A 20281-nucleotide genomic window follows, 5' to 3' on the forward strand; every position below is an offset into this window, starting at 1 on the left:
ACCCCCCCATACACACATCTTCACCCCCCCAACCACATCCCACACATTTCCCTACGTACAGTATATAAAAGTAAGACTATATTTGAGCTATTATGCAATCAACTCTATATACATTACACAAATGCATGTAAATCAGGACAAAAATATTTTTTGAAATAAAATTAAAATGTTATAGTAGATGTTTGACTTTTAGTATATGATTTATTTTTTCCACAGTTCCAAGACCTCCACCCCTTCCCAAAAGGAGTACTTCTGGGGGCAAGGGGAGGGAATTCTGGTGGGCAAAGTTCTGGGGTCAGGGGTGGGGCTTCTGGTCCCAAGATGTTGACCAGGGGTGGAGCACCTGTCAAGGGGCGGAGCTACCTCTGTGGCCCTCGACAGGTCACCAAAATTCATTAAGCAGCCCTCCGGCTGAAATAATTGCCTACCCCTGGTCTAACCTATTAGCAATACCACACAGCTTAACTTGACACAAGCTATAACACCTTAACCTGCCACAGGCAAATGAGGGAGACCATAGTGGCCAATGTCCTGCTGCAGCAAAATTGCTAAAATATGCTTGAGAGATCCAAGAAAGAGGACCATGCCTCCCACTTCAGAGGATGGCAAAACCCCCGAGTCTATACCAATCTGTCCATGGGGTATATTTTTTTCCTGACTCCAAATATGGCAATTGGTCTGACCCTGAGCAGAGGGACAAGACCCTTTAGCCAGGAATCTCTGTCCCAGCAGGAACATCAGCAGACCCCAGTCAAAATCCCCAGCTTTGGCTGCAGCCAACACCCAATGCTTTTGAAGAAGAAAAAACAGTTACCTTTAAGAGAAATTTAAAGAATAGTTCAACTCCTCATGGAATTGGGTGGCTGCCCCTCCCACCTCCCCACCCCCCCCAAAAATAAAAAAAATCATATGTTGCTGCCCAAAACAGAAGTACTTGGTGTGGAGGGGTTTTGCTAGGCATGATTTTGTGCATCTCAGAGAGACAACAAGAACAGAAATAGTTATAGCTACAAAAACAATGTGAATAATTTGAAAGAAAGCTAAGAACTTCTGGGCCTGGAAGCAGAGAAAATCATTGCTGATATGGTCAGAGAAACAGGACTTTATTTGATACAAGCCTGTTTATTATCAGCATCATCAATAATAATAAAAAAACAACCAGCTCATCAACTTCTCATCCTAATCATTTATACTGTAAATTTTACAGGATCCCAAAGTCTGGCTAATTTCTTTGATCACAAAAAGGTAGCAATTAATTCAGATCAGCAAAATTATAACTAGCCAAATCTTCAAAGGGCTGACTCCCACAGTCCAGCGTAAAGATCTGTCAATGCCAAGTGTACCATACTCTTTTATTCCAGTTGTATCTCTACTCTCTTGGGTCTGATGATACACCCTAGTTCCTCCTCCAAACAGCAAATTCAAAATACAGCTGTCAATATCTTCTCTCTTCATCTCTATCATATATTGATTCTCCACACACCTAATTCACATTTCCAGTGCACAGGTTCAAGCGGGACAGCTTTAGATATATTTATAGATCAGGGTTTTTTGTGAATTACTTTTAATCATAAGATTCTAGCAGAGGGGGTGACACACAAATAGCAGAGGAATCCTCAGGTACCCTTTTAAGGCAGGTCTAAATTTGTCTTTGTTTCCCCATCTGTTAAAGTAGGATAATTCCTGGTGACAAGCACTGCACTATTAATTAAACATTTCAAAGCTTTGAAAATGTTATGTACCATAAGGTATGTGTTTTAAGTGTATGGTAGTGCTAAAGTGGTAATGGGAAAAAAGAGCCTAAACCAGTGCAAATGCTTAGCACAGTTAAGAATGTTTCCATGTGATCTGTAATACAGAAGAATATAATATGGTGAATTTATGTCTGAAGTAATGACCAAATCCTTATTTCTCTTTATAAAAGTAATAAGTTCTTTCAGGTTCTGAAATTTTATTACTTATGTTTTAAATCTGCTTTGACTTTAACATGGATTGCCAAGGAGGCAAAAAGTCCAGAAAAAAAGTTTGGGTCCACCACTTCTCTCTATTGTAAGTCACTTCTAGCCCCCCCAGGTGTCCTTACATGAAAACATTACATCTTACTTGAGAAGATAAATAAAAGATTAATAGAGCTTGAACACTGAACATTCATGTTACAGATTCACTTAGAAGCTAAAATCAGGGAGGATACCAAATGATAAAAAGTTTAGATGCAAGTGCCATTCTGCAATGAAAACTTGCAGCCAGGCACAACAGGGAAACAGCGGTAATGTATCATTATTGGTAACCCTTGTACAGCTATGGATATGGATTATTTAGATCATTTTTCTGTTATTTGATGGTTAAGTTGTATGATGTAAACTTAATTAACACCTTGGAATGTGTAAATGGTAAAACTGCATGGTTTGATTTCTCTGCAGGAAAAACACATTAATTCCTATTATTTTGCTTTCTAACTGCAAAACATAGAGTTCTAAATTCCCTCCCAAGAAGGATGCAAGTGCTTAGCAGCAGCCCCATCTCCGAGGCAGCTACTTTCACGCCAGCCAATAGAGGGATCTAGTTTATCAGGGCAGGCCACTTTGACATATGTAATCCAGTAGAGGGCAGTATTATACTTAGATACAAAATAGGACTCTGCTACCTATAGGAGGAATAGGAAAGTTCAAGCAACAACAAGGAAGACTTGTACAACCAGTTATTTTATGATAATAAAGTCAATCTTCTGAATTGTTTGAATCACTCAGATGCAAATGTGGCTAAGGCTTATTTGGAAAAGAAGGTACCCCAAAAGGAACACATGTGGATTGACAATAAAACTGCAGGTTAAGTTTACTTTTATGGTACCAGAATGAACAAAATCAGGGGTGGGCAATTATTTGGGCTGGAGAGCCACTTAGGGAGTTTTGGTGAGCTGTTGCAGGCTGGATCAGCACCACCCCCATTTTCCCCAACTTCTCACCAAAACTCCCTAAGTGGCTTGCTTTGTGCTGGGCAGGGCAGATGGGATGAGGCTGTGGGTGGGTGGGGAGCTGTGTCTGGGAGCAAGATTGGTGGGTGGGGATAGGTCAGAGATCTTGGGGCAGTGACAGCGCAGAGCGGGGGTCCAAGAAAGAGCTGTGATCACTCCTTGCACACCTTTGCCTGCATAACCAGTGCCCATTGCAGGACATGTGGGCAGTGGATCGTGGCTCTGCCCCAGACCCCTGTGCTGTCACTGCCCCAAGATCCCATCCCATGATCCCAGCCCTGCCCTGTGATTCCACTCCTGGATGCTGTTTCCCGCCTGCGGCCCCATCTCATCCACCTGGCTGGTGCAGGGTGGACAGGCCTGGCCAATAGGGTCGGGTCCAGCAGTGGCAGCAGCTGGAAGGAGCTGATGCTGCCAGGGCTGCTGGGAAGCAAGTCCGGCAGCCTGACCACCCCAACCTCGCTGTGTGCCTGGGGGTGGCAGGACCAGTCACAGGTGCCATGGCCAGCCTGCTGCCTGTGCTGGGCTGGGCAGGGCCAAGGGACCTGTCATAGACTGGACAAAATCTCTGGGCAGGTTACATCTGACCTGTGGGCTATATTTTGCCCACCCTAAATGCTTTACAGATAAATATGGTGATCTCTAGCCTCTACAGCTTTATATAAAAAGACAAATTAAAGCATAACAAAAAGTGTAGTGCAGATAAAGATCTATTTCAACCACATCATAAGCTAGTTGCAATATGATTTTGTTTTAAATAAAAATGAGTATAAATGAGATGAACATGCTATATAGTATAAACAGCCAAAAAACTTCCACTAAAGCTATCCTTTTGGTATTTGGCTTTTGGAGACAAACTATATAATAATAAAAACTGTGTGTTACAGATTTAACCTCTGATACATGTGAAGTCACAGTACATATCTTCTAAGATATAACTCCCTCTCAAAAAAGTCAGCCAGTAAAACAAGATAACACTAGTCTTGACATTCCTGATATTTCTAAGTCAGAAAACAAAGTGGAGAGGAAGGATTCAGGCCTTGTGATGTATCAAAAAAGCAAAGGAGGGTAAAGAAGCAAAACTTAAAGAAAATCAGTTCTTCATAGGTCATTTTTATTTATTGTTTTAATATCATTCCCAAAAGTGTCAGAAGAGAAAAACAGTTAAACTGTTTTCAACAACTTGGTAGAAGTGAGATTAAGAAACTGGAAACAGTACTTTAAAGGGGCTAATCTTGAAAAGGAATCCAAGTACTGGTATATAGCCCTTAAAGCCACATGGCTCCCATGGATTTCAATGGAAAGCTTGATGAGTGGACATGCAACCACCTGTGTACAAGCTTAATTTACACACATGTGCAGTATCATCTGAAATTAAGATTCTGAATGTGAGTTTGCAGGATTGGGGCCAAAAGTTGCAGTTTGGAAAGTCAGAAGTCCAAGAGGTGCATTTTCCCCCTCCCTCGTCTCAAGAAACATCTTGAATATTTTTAAATTAGTCTCAAGAAGTTCTCATAGCAACATTTCTACTCCTTCAAAGAGAATGCAGTGGGGACACTGTTGGGTAGCAAAGAGGACATTTTGAGAGTCAGAAGAACCACATTTTAATCCTACCAATTATTCTCTAGTAACCTTACATACTCAGACCTTCAGAACCAACTAAATTCACCTACTTTTTCTCCTTTTGTCTCATTGCCAGTTCTGGAATAATTACTATAAAATACTGTACTAAATTATGCCTGAATTATACTTTTGACCTTATTAGTTACAATTCATATAGGCAAAATGCGGACAGATATGAAGCCAGTATGTGAAAGTTGCTATTAAAGACAAATTGCCCTTTTATAAACACAAATTGGTGATGGGACTACTGAAACTAATAACTTCTGAAGTATGAATTTTAAGAACACATTTTTAATAGATGACAAATGAGGTGTCTGTTCAAAGTACTAAATTTTATAGCTTCTTATTTTAAGTTTGGATTTCTATAATGGTGAAAGACTGAAGGACTTAATTCAGAGATTACACACACAATAGAAACAACACTATTAGCAGCACACTGCAGTATTCTTTGGAAATTGCTGGAAACAGCGGTCTTTGAAAAACAGAAAAAGTTAAATCCTGTTCAGGCCCTGCTTGTTTATAGCTGTTGCAGATGTTATCACACTAGTTAAAATCAGTATTGCACTCCTGGATAGGAATCATTCACACTTCTCTATCCTGCTGCATCCTTTCTTTCTTATGTCATAAGGAGAAATGAACAGAAAGAGAACAACTAAGGGGAATGGGGGAAGGTACTAGATGCATTCAGGGAGCAGTGAGAATGAAGAGATAAAATCTAATGAGACCAAGGGGTACAGGAGCTGGAGCGACGTATAGTGAGGAAAGGTGTTTTAGTCATTTGCAGTAAGATTTTCTTGCACTATGGGAATTTTTTTTTCAGTCAGAATGAGCTCATGAAAGTGAGTTGCAACCCACAGAACAGTCAACATTCACTGCTAATTTATACCACTCTAGGATATCACTGGATTTCTAGCACTTATAATGTACCACCAAACTCATGGGAACACAGAAGAAATTCAGGAACTTCATAGAATTACTGTAATGTTTTTGCTTGCTACTGAACAAAGTCTGTAGATTAGAAGTACAGCTTCTCACCATTGTGGGTTAACAGAAAAATACCTTTTTCTGTTAAAATTGAATACTAATTTAGTTTGTTTATAGGCTTGACAATAGCTCTCCTTTAGAATACAGGCAGTCGTCAGACTTAGGACACAATTGATTCCTGAAAACCGTGTCTTAAGTCAAAACGTTGTAACTCAGAACCAATTTTCTCATAAGAAACAATGTTATAAATGGGGGATCAGTTCCTGAATCAAGGCCCGATACCCTATTTTCACTAAAAATACCTCAGAATTTTGTACTCGATCAATTATAGATGAGTAATATAGCTACATTAATGTATTTATATTGTAAATAGCAATCATATTGATTTGGAAAGACTTCTTTGAGGTGACTTTGCTGGACTTTTTGAAAGGCTCTCGGTTGGACTTTTTGAAGGGTTTTTGGCTGGAGTCTTCTCAGGAGTCTAGGCTGCAGGTTTTTCTAGAGTCTTGTCTGATTTCTTAAAGGAAGTGTCCAAGGAAGTTTGGACAGATGTTCTCCAGGGAGATGGGCGACACAGCGACTTGTTCGCTGCCATGGTGTCACATCAGATCAAGCGTTGTAAAGTCGAAACTGATGTCAGAAAGTTGAAACAGGGTGTCAATTTATAAATGTTGTAAGTGCGAAACGTTGTAACTCAAAACGTTGTAAGTCAAGGACTGTCTGTACCTCAGCACCTTACAAACTTTATCTTTACAAAACTTCTATCTGGTGGAAAACCATTATCTTCCCCATTATACCCCTGTGGAACTGACGTACAGAGATGCTAGGGCCCAGAGACCTGTAGTTGTTTAAGCATGTAACTTCCAGTTAAGTCAACAGGATAGTGGTTTTCAACATTTTTAGACTCAAGGCACTGCTTTGAACATTCAATCCTTTTTGACTATGAAAAAATAATGGAATAATTCTTTTGCTGAAAAAAACTCAGAAAGAACACAACAGTTCTGAATGTTTTTGACACTATGGAGTCCTATTTGAAATCTCTCAGTTTATTTTGTGCATTGTGTAGGTGTTTGTACACCTTACAGTACTAATACCAGTATTGTGCAGCACCTCATCCTTAAAAAGATCTTACAACACTCTGCTTGATAATTACAGCAATAGTAGCTGGATGCTGGAATATCTCTGAAGATGTAGGCCTCATTTTTTTGCCCAAGATCACACAAAGCCTGAGAAAAAGGAAGCAAATCTAGATCTTGTGACTGATAGGGTCTTTTAACCACAAGATTAGGCCTCCCTTTGTAAGTGTTATATATTGTGTCAAAAGCAAATTTGATACTAAAAAATTAATTGTACAAATGGATACAGCTAAGAACATGCATGGGACAATGTTATCCCAGGGAAAGAGACCACACATTAGTTATGTTGTGGAGGAAGAGTGCTCACCAAAATAAAAAGTACAGCTTTATTTTGTTGTCAGCAGTTTTGTTAACAGAGCCTGTATCATTGTTGTTTTGTGCAGCACTAAGCACATTGTATGAAGGGCTGGAAACAAACAAACAACAGTATGCATACATTGCAGCCATGCTACAGCTGAGTTCAACTACAAGCCACTGGAATCAGTTCTAAAGAATCCATTCCCTATAGCATTTATTGAGACTACACGGATGGCTTCCCAAACTGGCCAGATACAACATTCACAGCATTACATAAGAATTACCTTTTACTGGATCAGACCATAGGTCAAAGGAGAGAAATTATTTGGGTTGGAGGGCCACTTAGGGAGTTTTGGTGAGCTGTTGTGGACCCATTCAGCAACCCCCACTGCTGTGCCAGGTTGGCACCCTCACTCCCCCAACCTGCAACAGCTCACCAGAACTCCCTAAGTGGTAGGTTACTAGACTGGCCTGGGACCCCTGTGGGCAGGGTGCACTCACCCGGGTGGATGAGATGGGACTGTGGGCAGGCAGGGAGCGGCATCCAGAGTGGGATGGGTGGATAGGGATGGGGCCAGGATGGAAAATTGGTGACAGTGCAGGGCTAGGGCCGGGCACAGGGCCAAGCCATGATCCACTCCCCACACAATGGATCATGATTGGCCCTGCCCAGGAGGGGGACAGAGCACACACCCATGACCCAGCCCCGACCCCAGCACAGTTGTGCATGGCTAGCCCCAGTACAGTGTGGCTGTGGAGCGGCACAGCCCAGCAATGTGGGGTAGCCTGATTTGGTCATGATTTATCAGGGCTGCTTTACAGCCACATTATACTTTGGCTGTCTGCATGTGCTGTGATGGGGCAGGGGCAGCAGGGGCCAGGTCACGGGTATGCACTCCACCCCACTCTTGGGCTGGGCTGGTCATGATCCATTGTGCGGAGAGTATATCTTTGCTCAGGCCCTGGCTCCGTGCTGTCACCATCCTGCAATTTTGGTCCCGGCCCTGCCTACCCATCCTGCCCGATTGCTGTTTCCTGCCAGTGGCCCCATCCCATTCCATCCTATCCCATCCCATCCACCTGACCGAGCGCACCCTGCCCATGGGGGTGTATAGAGCTGCCGCTGCCAAAGTTACAGGAAAGCAGAGTCTGGCTGCTGCGCTACCCCAGCCCTGCTGTGTGCCTAGGGGCAGCAGGACCAGGTGTATATGCCACGGCCTGGGCTGCACCCCCCTACCCTGTGTCTGGGCCGGACAGGGCCAAGGGACCTGCTTCAGGCCAGATAAAATCCCTTGGCAGGCTGGATCCAGTCCATAGGCCATATTTTGCCCACCCCTGCCAGAGGTCCATCTTGCCCAGTATCCTATGTCACACAGCTAGCGATCTACCTGACCAGGAAAGGGGCTCTGGCTGGGAGGATCCCTGGGGACTTTGTGGCCATTTTCCTATCCATGAGCTGTTCACAAATCTGGGCAGGGTTTCACTGGGCAGTGTCTACTGGCTCCTTGGACTCATTCAGAGGCCAGTGGGCAGTATCCAGTATGCTCTGCTTTGTGTCCTCCCTTGGTGCACTCTTTTTAAACCTTTGACTTTCATTCCCATTCCTGTTTTCTTCTTTATTTGTCCTCTGTAATCACTTGGTGTGTACTTAATGGCCCCCCATACTAAGTGGGGCTTTTAGTTTTACTTGGTGGGCACTGGCTCACATTCCCAATGCACATAAAATCATAGAAAATTGGTGTTGGAAGGGACCTCAGAAGGTCACATCTAGTCCAACCCCCTGCTCGAAGCAGGACCACCCCCCAACTATATCATCCTAGCTGAGGCTTTATCTACTCAGGACTTAAAAACCTTTAAGGATGGAGATTCCACAACCTCTCTGGCTAACCTGTTCCAGTGCTTTACCACACACCTAGTGAGAAATTTTTTCCTAATATCTAACCTGAACTTCCCTTGCTGCAACTTGAGACCATTGCTCCTTGTCCTGTCATCTGCCACCACTGAGAGCAGTCTAGCTCCATCCTCTTTGGAACAACCCCCCTTTAAGTAATTGAAGGCCATTATGAAATCCCCTGTCTTTTTTTCTAGACTATATAAAACCCAGTTTTCTCAGCCTCTCCTCAGAAACCATGTACCCCAGCCCGGCAAGTATTTCTGTTGCATTCTGCTGGACTCTGCAATTTGTCCACATCCTTTTTGTAGCAGGGGGCCCAAAACTGAACACAGTACTCCAGGTGGTACACCTCAGTGGTGCCAAATAGAGGGGAATAATCACTGCCCTTGATCTGCTGGCAATGCTGCTACTAATACAGCCCAGTTTGCTGTTAGCCTTCCTGGCAACAAGGGCACACTGCTCGCTCATATTCAGTTTAATGTCCACTGTAACCCTGAGGTCCTGTTCACATCAAAGAGGCCTATATCACACAGTAGCAGAGATCAGATGCTGAAAGGGCGAGCAAACCGGGTATGACCAGGGTTTTTCTTCACACCATTTCTGTCCCACTTGCAGTCTCTAGCACTTAAGGTCAAGGAAGTGCAGATTCAAGGTCTGTCACTACTGCCCAGGGCAATCCCTGACTGTGGTTTCCTATACAACCAGCTCTCACCGCTCTTCTGTGAAACTGCTTTGAGTTGCTTTGCTTTTCAGCAACCAGGCAGAACCCACTTCTGAAGGTGTCCTTCCATGTTACTCGTGCTCCTGAACCGTAGCGGCCTGCCTTTCTGTCACCACTGCTGCCTCATGCTCCTTGACCAGCGTATTCATGGGGCCCTCTGACTTAAGAGTCCCTCATCCCTCTCTCCTGGTGCAGTGGCTCTGTAGTACTGTACAAGAGAACAGGAGCCGGGCCAGCATGCGCAGTCCTCCCTGGGGTGCAAGGCAGCAGAAGGGACAGTTGCTGCCACAGCCTCCCCACAGCTGCCAGCCCCCAAGTCCCCCCGCGCCCTCAGGCTGGGGGGCACGAGAGAGCCGGGCTCTTCTGCAAAGGGTCCTCAAGGGAAGGCCCTTCATAATCACCCCCGCCCAGGGGCTCTGGGGAGACCGCTCCGGCCCCGGGGCTTCACCCCGCGCCTCATCACCCGCCGCAGCCGCCTCTTCCTTCCCGCCGCCGCAGCCGCCCGGGGCGCGGAGGGGAGGCCGGGCCGGGGGCGCTAGCTGGACGCAACAGCGCGGCCGGGGGCGATATCACACCGGTGCCATCACAACCTGGCCCCAGCCCCGGCGGTGCGGTCCTCGCGGACAGACGGCAGAAGCTCGGTGGCCTCGCACAGGGCTCGGGGAGTGGGAGCAGGAGCCGGAGCTGGAGCCGGAGCTGGAGCGGGCCGGGCCCGCACCCACGGCCCCTCCTGAGTGGCGGGCGCTACAGCGCGCATGCTCGGCGCCGCCGCCATTTTGGTGGGGCCGGGACTTATCCGGCGGCGGCGGCGGCGGCGGAGCTCGCGGGGCCCGACTCGGCTCGGCTTGGCTCGGCGGCAGCGGGTGCGGGGCGGTGTCCGCTGCGGACATGGCCAACATCGCGGTGCAGAGGATCAAGCGGGAGTTCAAGGAGGTGCTGAAGAGCGAGGAGGTCAGAGCACCCCCCCCCCGGCTCCTTGCGTGCGCCTGCGCGGGGGGCGGCTGCCACTGCCCCCGGGTCGGCCCGGCCCGGCCCCCTGTCTCTGGGGCCCTCGGGGCTGGGCCGCGCTGGCCCCACCGCTCTCAGCCTGGCCAGGCCCCGGGTTGCCTTGCCCCCCGGGCCTCAGCCCCTGAGGGCCCCGCTCGGCCCTTCCCGGGGTGACAGTGTCCTGCGTTGCCCGGCTGGGGACGCGTTAGGAAACTTTGGGGACCTGGGTAGGAGCCTCCCTGGTGTCCCCACGGGCGGGCGGACCCGGCCCAGGGAGCGCGGAGGAACCCAACCCTGGTCCTGGACGCCGTCCGTCCCCCGCCTGGGAGGCGCCGGGGTTGACCTGCCTTTGAATTGAGCCTGCTAAGGCTGTGCAGCTCCCAGCAGCCTTTTGAAGGCATCCGAAGGCCCAGTTGTACAGCCTCCCTGCAGCCCGCCCTTTGATTTCCCTGGGGGAGCTGGCTTGGGGCTACCTAGGAAGCATGTCTGGGTGGGTGGCTACCTGCCACATACTGAAAGGAGAGTCCCTTCAAGGTTTTGCTTTCTTTGGACCAGCCCTGATGGTGTTAATGAGAAAACACTGTTGAAAAGTTTTAAATACTTTCTCCCTTGCATTAGAGAAAGGGAAACTGTAGTGTAGGCCACAACGTGTTCAGGTATGAGAGGCACATTCAGGTCTGTGTAGTTTTTCTTATAAAGAGGCTTGGGTCTAGTGAGCAAGTTTTTCTTCATTCTTGTTAGCATATGCACTGGGCACTCTAGTGCACTGAAAATACGCAAGTCTTCAAGACGCTCATCTCATGTGACCGAATCCTGTGTATTGGCGTGGCTGTGAGTCTTGCGGAATTTCTGCCTCTGAATTAAGCATGGAAGATGCACGACACATGTCGGTACTGAGCCAAATATGAGTCGTTGTCTACCAATCTATACATAATCGCTGCTTACAGGTTACGCATTAGGCTGGCATTTTGAATAAGCGAGTTGTGTAGGTTGTTATGGATGTTTAGAATAGTGACATTGCATTCTGATTACTGAGGGATATCTTGGTGTGACTTCTTTTTTGTGTTTTTTTTTTTGGTAAACAGTTCGTGTTCTAGAACATGAAAATGTGAATTGGTGAATGGTGGGATGACTTCTGACCAGTCAAAGGAGGCTGGAAAACTTTCTTTTAAACAGCTTTAGGGATTGACAGCCTAAATTTCAGACTAGGTTACCTATCAAGAAAGAGTAGTTGGGGAAAAAAAATCATGTGAAGAAATATTAATTGTTAAAAACTATAGTCTTTCTTTAAAAAATTCTGATATTTATTTACACTTACTAGATTTTATGCTCCGAGTAGCGTGTTAACCTGAAAACTGGCCACCTTAGTCTGTTTTTCCAGAGATACCACAACGTTGGCTTGGCATCCCATTGTGATGTGGAAATAAACACTGTACATGCAAAATTTGCCAGTCTGGTCTCGGAACATAGGTATATCCTTCAGTTTCTTCTTCAACTGAAGAATTTACAATACGTTGTTGGCCCAGTTTTCACTTTTAAGTTTAGCAAAAGGAAGATTTGTAAATTACAAAAGCATAACTAGGAAACGCACACAATCCTAAATACCTTCTGTTTCTTTGTCTAGAAATGTCCTTTGAGTCTGTCTTTAAAATAACCTAATTTGTGTGAAAAGACCTTAAATAATTTTCCCAAACCATGATTTTTGTGCTGCTTGCCTTATTTAAAGTGTAAGAGCTCACAGCTAACTGAAGGAGTAGGATGTTGAATTTTGAACAAAGACATTCTTTTAATCTAGTTTCCCTTAAGTATTGGAACTAAATAGATGTGCCCAAAATGTTTTTTAAACAGTAGGAATAAATGTACTTTCTCTTCTAGCCCTTCCTATACAAGTAACTAAAATGTAGATTGTTAACAAAGCGACCAAGTTTTAAGATGTTAGTGTAGGCAAGGCATATGTTGCCTTTAACATGCAATATGATGTTAAATAAAGTCTTTGACCCCCCCCCCGCTTGATGTGTGTTAAAAGTAATGCACTTTGTCTACTCTTTAAAATGCACAAGCATGCTAACTCATATAATACTCTAAATCCTAGTCTAGACAAGGCATCAGTTGCTCAGATTTCAGCCTATTCTCTTGTGGTGTCATTTCACTAGTTTTTCATCATGTTGGTCTTCAAGGGTAGACTAATTAAGCTTCTAATCTGGAGAGAATATATACATTTTTTGGATTAAAGCATTTTAAATTGTCTTTAAACACAGGGAAGTAGGGGAACAAAGAGTACAGGCCCTGTTCTCATCTCCTAAATGGGCCTGAGGGGCAACACAGGTAGAAGAGCACTTAACACTTTATTTTGCTGTAGGCTGTGGGACCACTGCCACAGGTAACTGAACAGAAGGTAGGGATTCATCTATACAATGATAGCTTATTGGACGGAGAAATCATGGTGGTTGCTTGATATAGTGGTCCTTGAGAACTGGATTTAGTTCAGCAGGTGTTGAGCATCGTACAATTTTAAAAAAACATTTTCAGTGTTATATATGGTATTGTAAAGTTACAAGATATTACCAGAACCAAATTAAATAAAGGCAGCAAAATGAAAACAGATTAAAGTGGGGCTGGAGATTAAAAGACTAGTCTTCTGGAGGAGTGGAACTTCCTTACTCAGTGCAAGGGATAGTTACAGGAGCTGGCTTATTGCATTCATGACAGAATTTACTTTCCTTATTGGTTTCATAGATTTCTAGGGTTGGAGGGACCTGGCAGATCATCGGGTCTGACCCCCTGCTCCAGGCAGGAAAGAGCGCTGGGGTTAAGTAACTCCAGCCAGATGCCTATTCAATCTCTTCTTGAACACCTTCAAGGTAGGGAAAAGCACCACCTCCCTTGGAAGCCCATTCCATGGTTTCTTTTCACTGAGCTCTTGGAAGAGGCTCCAGAAGGAGGACAGTGTCTTCAATGGCAGGGATAAGATAAGTTCTGCTAGTGTCACTGGCTGATGTACAATAACTGACGGGTACCTTTTTTTGGCTGCGCTAGAAAGAACTTTCATGTGTCTGTTTAATTAATATGATTTTTGTGATCTGTTTTCAAGCAGGCTTTGAGCCTATGTCCCTGTGACTGCATCACTTTGCCTCCACACATTTATTCTTTATATACTGTTTTTTAAAGGAAATTGTATTCTTGTCTGTTGCAGGCAAGAAGCACTGCCTTCAGAAAATCCAGTTGTGGCTTTTCGTGATATGAAAACACAAAGTAATAATCCAGCTTCTGTATCTTCTGAAGACGGAAAAAATTACCAGTTGCCTATAGAGGCTGGTAGAAAAGGTGTGGTGAAACCCTTTGGTGAAAAGACCAGTTTCTTCCCAGGAAGTGGAGAATAGCTGGGATTTCTTCCAGGGTGTTCTTTCCACCTTTCATAAATATATCTCAAGCTAGAACGGGCTTATCTGCATGGAGAATTTGATTGAAATAGCACTCAAATTAGATTAAGTTAAATATGAAAAAGGAAGTACTCGCTTTATGGAAATGAGCATCCATTGAGATTGATATTCTGGAATATCCGTGCTTTAAATTCACAACCTACCTTAATACAGTCAAATTGTAGGGAAGTGATAGGTGATAAACCTGAAATATATTCCTTTCCTTGTTCTTTTTCCTCAAACGGAGAGAGCTTTTCCTCCCACCCCGCCTTGGACCTTTATGCATGGTTTTAGAGGAGCAAGATCACTACTGTGAGGATTGTGAAGTCTCCACTAGTGTCCCTTCCTCAGCTTCCAGTTTTAGGAATGTCCAGCCAAGCAGAAAACTCCAGTTTTGCTTCTGTCACTGGTTTATGTGATTCTTACTAGTTTCGCCAGTAGGGCCCAGACACTGCATGTGGCCATGAAAGTAAGCTTTTTGTTTTTTTGGGAAAGATATGAGCTGCTGCCAAAGTACTAGCTCCTTTTGCCTTCAGACTCAGACAGACCTCACTGGAATAACTTACATTTGTTCACATTTGTAACTGCCATAGTGAAAAAGATCAGTTGTGTTCTGTAATGGCTAAAAATGGCATGTTGCAGCTTTCTATTCCTGTTTGTGGTGCAGGACCAATACAGCTATGCAAAAATGAGCTGGCTTCTTTTATGGCTCATGCATCCTGAACAGAATGTTTCAGAAAGGCCCTATCCCTGTTAACATGCATAATGCTTAACTTTATTCTTTTAGTCCTGTTGAGATCAGTGAGGACCTAGTAAGCACAGTGAATTAAGTTAGGCCTTGTCTATAGGAGAAGGGTTTTTGACTTAAAATAATGTCATTATACTGGTAAGAATGTCTGTGTAAGATGCTTTTATTCTGGTGTAAGAGTGTTTTATTTTATGGCTCACTGTGAGGAGATGTTTAAACAAAACCAAAAAAGCCGTTGTTATTCTGGAATCACGGTGTTCACGAAGTGGGTATAACTCCTCAAGCTTTCCAGGTAAACAAGTAAATAGTATGTCTCTGTTCTTTAGGATATTACACCACTTATTTCCTGAATTCTACGTTGGCCGTGGTTTGTTATGTCACCCAGGTTGTACTGGGGGCAGAAATGATTGTAGCAGGGTGCGGGGCCCGGGGCGAATCAGCCTGCGCGGGGCCCGGATGTGGCCGTGGTGGGAGCAGGGCCGGCAAGCGCTGGATGCAAAGCTGGTCTGGCTCTGCGGGGCCCCCCAAAGCACAGAGCCCAGGGCAGTTGCTCCAATTTGCCCCCCTCCCCCCAGGGACAGCCCTGACTAGAGGAGAATGTAGTGTTCATAGATTCATAGATGTTAGGGTCGGAAGGTACCTCAATAGATCATCGAGTCCGACCCCCTGCATAGGCAGGAAAGAGTGCTGGGTTAAGATGACCCCAGCTAGATGCCTATCTAACCTCCTCTTGAAGACCCCCAGGGTAGGGGAGAGCACCACCTCCCTTGGGAGCCCATTCCAGACTTTGGCCACTCTAACTGTGAAGAAGTTCTTCCTAATGTCTAGTCTAAATCTGCCCTCTGCTAGCTTATGGCCATTATTTCTTGTAACCCCCGGGGGCGCCTTGGTGAGCAAAGCCTCACCAATTCCCTTCTGTGCCCCCATGATGAACTTATAGGCAGCCACAAGGTTGCCTCTGAACCTTCTCTTGCGGAGGCTGAAGAGGTCCAGGTGCCCTAGTCTCTCCTCATAGGGCTTGGCCTGCAAGCCCTTAACCATACAAGTGGCCCTTCTCTGGACCCTCTCCAGGTTATCCACATCCCTCTTGAAGTGCGGCGCCCAAAATTGCACACAGTATTCCAACTGCGGTCTGACCAGCGCCCGATAGAGGGGAAGTATCACCTCCTTGGTTCTGTTCATCATGCATCTACTGATGCACGATAAAGCGCCATTAGCTTTCCTGATGACTTCGTCACACTGCCGACTCATGTTCATCTTGGAGTCCACTAGGACTCCAAGATCCCTTTCTGCTTCCATTCCACCAAGCAGGTCATTTCCTAGGCAGTAGGTATGCTGGACATTTTTCCTCCCTAGGTGCAGCACTTTGCATTTCTCCTTGTTGAATTACATTCTTTTGTTTTGTACCCATATGTCCAACCTGTCCAGGTCTGCTTGTAGTTGTTCCTTGCCCTCCAGAGCGTCCACTTCTCCCCATGGTTTTGTGTCATCCGCAAACTTGGACAGAGTACGCTTCACTCCCTTGTCCAAATTGCTGATGAAGACATTGAAGAGTATCGGTCCAAGGGCCAAGCCCTGCAGGACCTCACTGCCCGCATCCTTCCAATTCGATACAGACCCATCCACTATGTCTCTCTGGGTACGACCCTCTAGCCAATTCACCACCCACCGGACTGTGTAGTCATCCAAGTCACAGCCTCTTAACTTGTTCACCAGTATGGTGTGGGATACCGTATCGAAGGCCTTCCTGAAGTCTACTCCTGCCTCCAGGTGTTTTGTAACCTGGTCATAGAAAGAGACTAGATTAGTCAGGCATGATCTACCTGCTACGAACCCGTGCTGGTTTCCCCTCAGCATAATTTGTCCTGCTGGGCTCTTGCAAATGTGAGCCTTGATAATTTTTTCAAAGACTTTGCCAAGGATGGAGGTGAAACTGACTGGCCTATAGTTGCTTGGGTCCTCCTTCCTCCCCTTCTTGAAAATGGGGACCACATTGGCCCTTTTCCAGTCCTCTGGGACCTGGCCCATGCGCCATGAGTGTTCAAATATTCCCGCCAGTGGCTGTGCAGTGACATCAGCCAGTGCCTTCAGTACCCTCGGATGGAGCTCATCCGGGCCGTTTGTATGCTTCTGTATACCAGCTGACTTTCAAAAGATGGTTTTGCAGTTAGTTTATTTTCATCTCATGAGAACCAAAAAGTAGCTTGCTTTTAAAGCTAAGGAATTTACCAGAACGCTTTAAGAAGATTATATTTTAGGTTCCCAGTTCTGAAGCAAATTTTTCAGAATTTACTAGTATCTTACATCTTTGTCCAAAACTTGCTCATCCAAATGATATGGTTGTTCCTCAAGACCTTTGAGTAGCATTGCTCTGTATTTTTAGCAACTGTAGTTTCTTGTATCAATACTAGTAGCTAGAATAATTTGAGTATTCCTAGTAATAGTACTTGCATGATTGCAGCATTTCATTGTGAACTGTAATTGTGACAGATGTCATTGAAATGTTAATTTTTTTGCATGATTATTTGACCAGGCTTGCAACTTAGCCAGGGGCTCAGTAATTGGGGTTAATTGGCCAGGTAAAGTATTTGAAGGGCCTCATGTTCAGCTTGACAACCTTCCTTGTCTTTGATATGTGATGTGGCAACTTTTGAAAGCTGCATTTGGCCAATTCTGATATTTCGTGGAATTTGTTAATTCATTACTTTTTTTGTTCTGATGAAAATCAGGAAACTAAAAAATGCTTAACATCATGCCCATATAGCAGGGGTGGGCAATTATTTGGGCTGGATGGCCACTTAGCAAGTTTTGGTAAGCTCTTGAGAGCTGCACATGCATGCGCAGACAAATGCATACATGACCTCCCTGCAGCTCTCCCTGTGCCCCCTCCCCAAGTCACTGGCATGTGGCTGGATTAGGCAGGAGGAGTGCCAGCCCACTCCAGCACCCATGCGGCCTGAAGCACTGTGAGGGAATACAGTGCAGCACCCACTCAGCTGGGGACTTGGGGAGAGGAAGTGGCTGCATGGAGTGCCGTGGGGAGCTTGCGTGTGTTTGTCTGCTCATCCGTGCATGCACAGCACTAGCCCACAATTTGGCACCAGCCCAGCCGCATGCCAGGGACTAATTGGGAGGGAGGGGGGGTAAGAGGAGGGAGGAAGCCATGGGTTATCTGAGCCTGGCTGGGCAGGTGCCACATTGTGTTCTCCCCTTCTTCCTGCACCCTCTCTTCTGCTTTGAGTTCCTGGCACACAGCTGGGCTGGGCTGGTGCTGCACTGTGTTTCTGTGTCCTGCTTTGGGCCATGTGGGTGCAGCTGGAGCAGCTGGTGTGGCTTCTGCCCAACCTGGCCATGTGGGTCAGGCAGGAGGCACGTCAGCCATTCCAGCTGTGCCCACCAGAGGCCAGGCTCTGGTCTGTGAAAGGCCACAGGGTTGGAGCTTCATACATACAGCCTTGTTGGGCAGAAGCCTGGCCAGGAGCTCAGTTCAGAGCAGAATCACTCTAGTTCAGGGGTTGTTACCCCCGGAACCGTGCCAGAGCATGGCACACAAGGCCATTTTGCTCAGCATGTCCCAGCTGGCCCAGGTGGTTGGGAGGCTGCAAGTCCTGCTGCAACCAGACTGGGCTCTGTGGCAGGTAGCAGGGAAGTGCAAACAGCTGCACCCAGGTCTGGAGCCCTGGCACTGGCTGTGTGGCAGCAGCAGCTGCATGTGCACTTCTGGGTGAATGGCAGGAAGGGGCTGGGGCAGCGCAACCATGGCCTCTGCCCTGTTGTCTCCTCCTGGCACACCAAGTCAAGGTGTGGGTCAAGGTTTAGGGTGTGTTTGGTACTTAGCCCAATAACTGCCGACTGCTGCTCTAGTTACAGCAGCCACAAATTCACGCTTTGGAAGCCCCTCAGTTCTCCTGTTAGCTCTGTTCTTCTCTATTTGTGAGGGGAAGAAAGGCTGATCTGGATGTACAGCTTGTTTTATATCAGCATTAAAGTTCAGTTCATTTTATTCAGTAAACTGTCAGAAAGCATTAGTATTTTTAAAAATTTCAGTCACAATAAACTAAAATATACTTGAAAATAAAGCTGAATTGTAGCTAACATCTTTGATACTGCTACTTGCAGTAATCTTGTTTTAAAGTTGTCTTTTTACAGTGTGGAAAAGACTGGTGTTGAAACATGATTACAAACTTATAAATTATTTTGTCTTCTGACTGTAAAATTACATGATAGATGAATACTAACTTAAAAGTTTTATATTGAAGAGTTAAATGGTTTCTGGCCTGCTTTCATAACTATTTTAAAGATTCATTTCATTGTCCATGTAATTTTTTTTTTGTTTTAGAATAATTGCCACCAGTGGATTAAGAAAAGATAAGTATGCTTGAAAACATTTAATTATATTTCCTAGTTAATATGTGAAGTGTCTCTTATCTTGTGACGTTCTCTGGATAAAGTGTTGCTTCTGTTTAGGGAGAGAAATAATTTTGTTCATGGTTATGGTCTAAAGTGCATGAAACTTATAAATAACTTTCTATGGCATACTCTGGAGACAAAATATACTTTTTGCACTAGTAGTTTACTTTGCATTTTCCCTTCAGATTATGCGCTGAAAAAACTTGCAATGTTCTGAATTGGGAATATTTTTATTTAGGTGGGGGGAATCTGTTTTGTGAATTAAAATCGAGCTGTTTTGAGGTCTGATAGTCTATGCATTAAAAATCACATATAGTCTATTTTTATGGTAGTTTATTACAAATTCACAAGTCAATAACTCCTGTATCTTACTTAATCAGGCAGTATAGAGTGGACCCTATTTACAATTTATTGTTAGGGTTTTTTTTATTTATTTAGGGGTGAACTGTATAAAAGCTTTGTTTGGAACTTACCCATATAAGGAAGCTATTGTATACTAGGTTAGGGTGTGAATTTAAAGCACAATAGCAATCCTGCACTAGCTTCTTATGTGGACATTTTGTTCCATATTCTCTCTTTGTAGTTTCATCTAGTCTGTCTTGGCATTCTTATATCTTTACATACGTGCTGCCACTATGGCCGTGTAGGGAAAAGTAGCATATGTCATTAGCCTATTCTTTTGACCCTCCTTGCCTGCAGCCCTCTTCTGCTGGCATAGTGGTGTCCAGGTTAAGTAGAAGGAGGTTGCCATCAGAACTTCATTGGTTAGGAGTATAATCTTTTCATGCCCCTAACCAACATGGTTATATTAGGGAGACATGGAACAAGGATGCACACAGGGAACTGAATGCCTATAGGAACCCTACTATTTTCCCACATAGACGTCCTTAGACTGTGTAAAAGAATGAACACAATTTGTTGGAACTGAGTCTAATCCTGCAGTCCCTTTGAATGTAGAACTGCTAGTGATCTCAGTAGGAATTTAATTGTAGGACTATGGGATCTCTGCCTGAAATAAACAGTCTTTTATATTTGCATCTAAAATTGGCAATTCAAAGTCCTATTCAAACTGCTTATTACATTATTATCCG

At 45.0% G+C, this 20281-nt stretch overlaps 1 protein-coding gene across 1 annotated transcript in view; it reads left to right on the forward strand.

Annotated features, from left to right (window-relative positions):
• The first annotated feature begins 10411 nt into the window (after positions 1-10411).
• The window catches only part of UBE2K (ubiquitin conjugating enzyme E2 K), a 54363-nt gene continuing 44493 nt past the window's right edge, over positions 10412-20281 (forward strand). The window contains exon 1 of the mRNA XM_006258475.4: positions 10412-10577. Coding sequence (XP_006258537.1) covers positions 10515-10577 — 63 coding nt within the window. The 5' untranslated portion in view covers positions 10412-10514. The remainder of the gene's footprint in view (positions 10578-20281) is intronic.

Source organism: Alligator mississippiensis, chromosome 2 (assembly GCF_030867095.1).
Source record: "Alligator mississippiensis isolate rAllMis1 chromosome 2, rAllMis1, whole genome shotgun sequence".
Lineage (NCBI taxonomy): Eukaryota > Metazoa > Chordata > Crocodylia > Alligatoridae > Alligator > Alligator mississippiensis.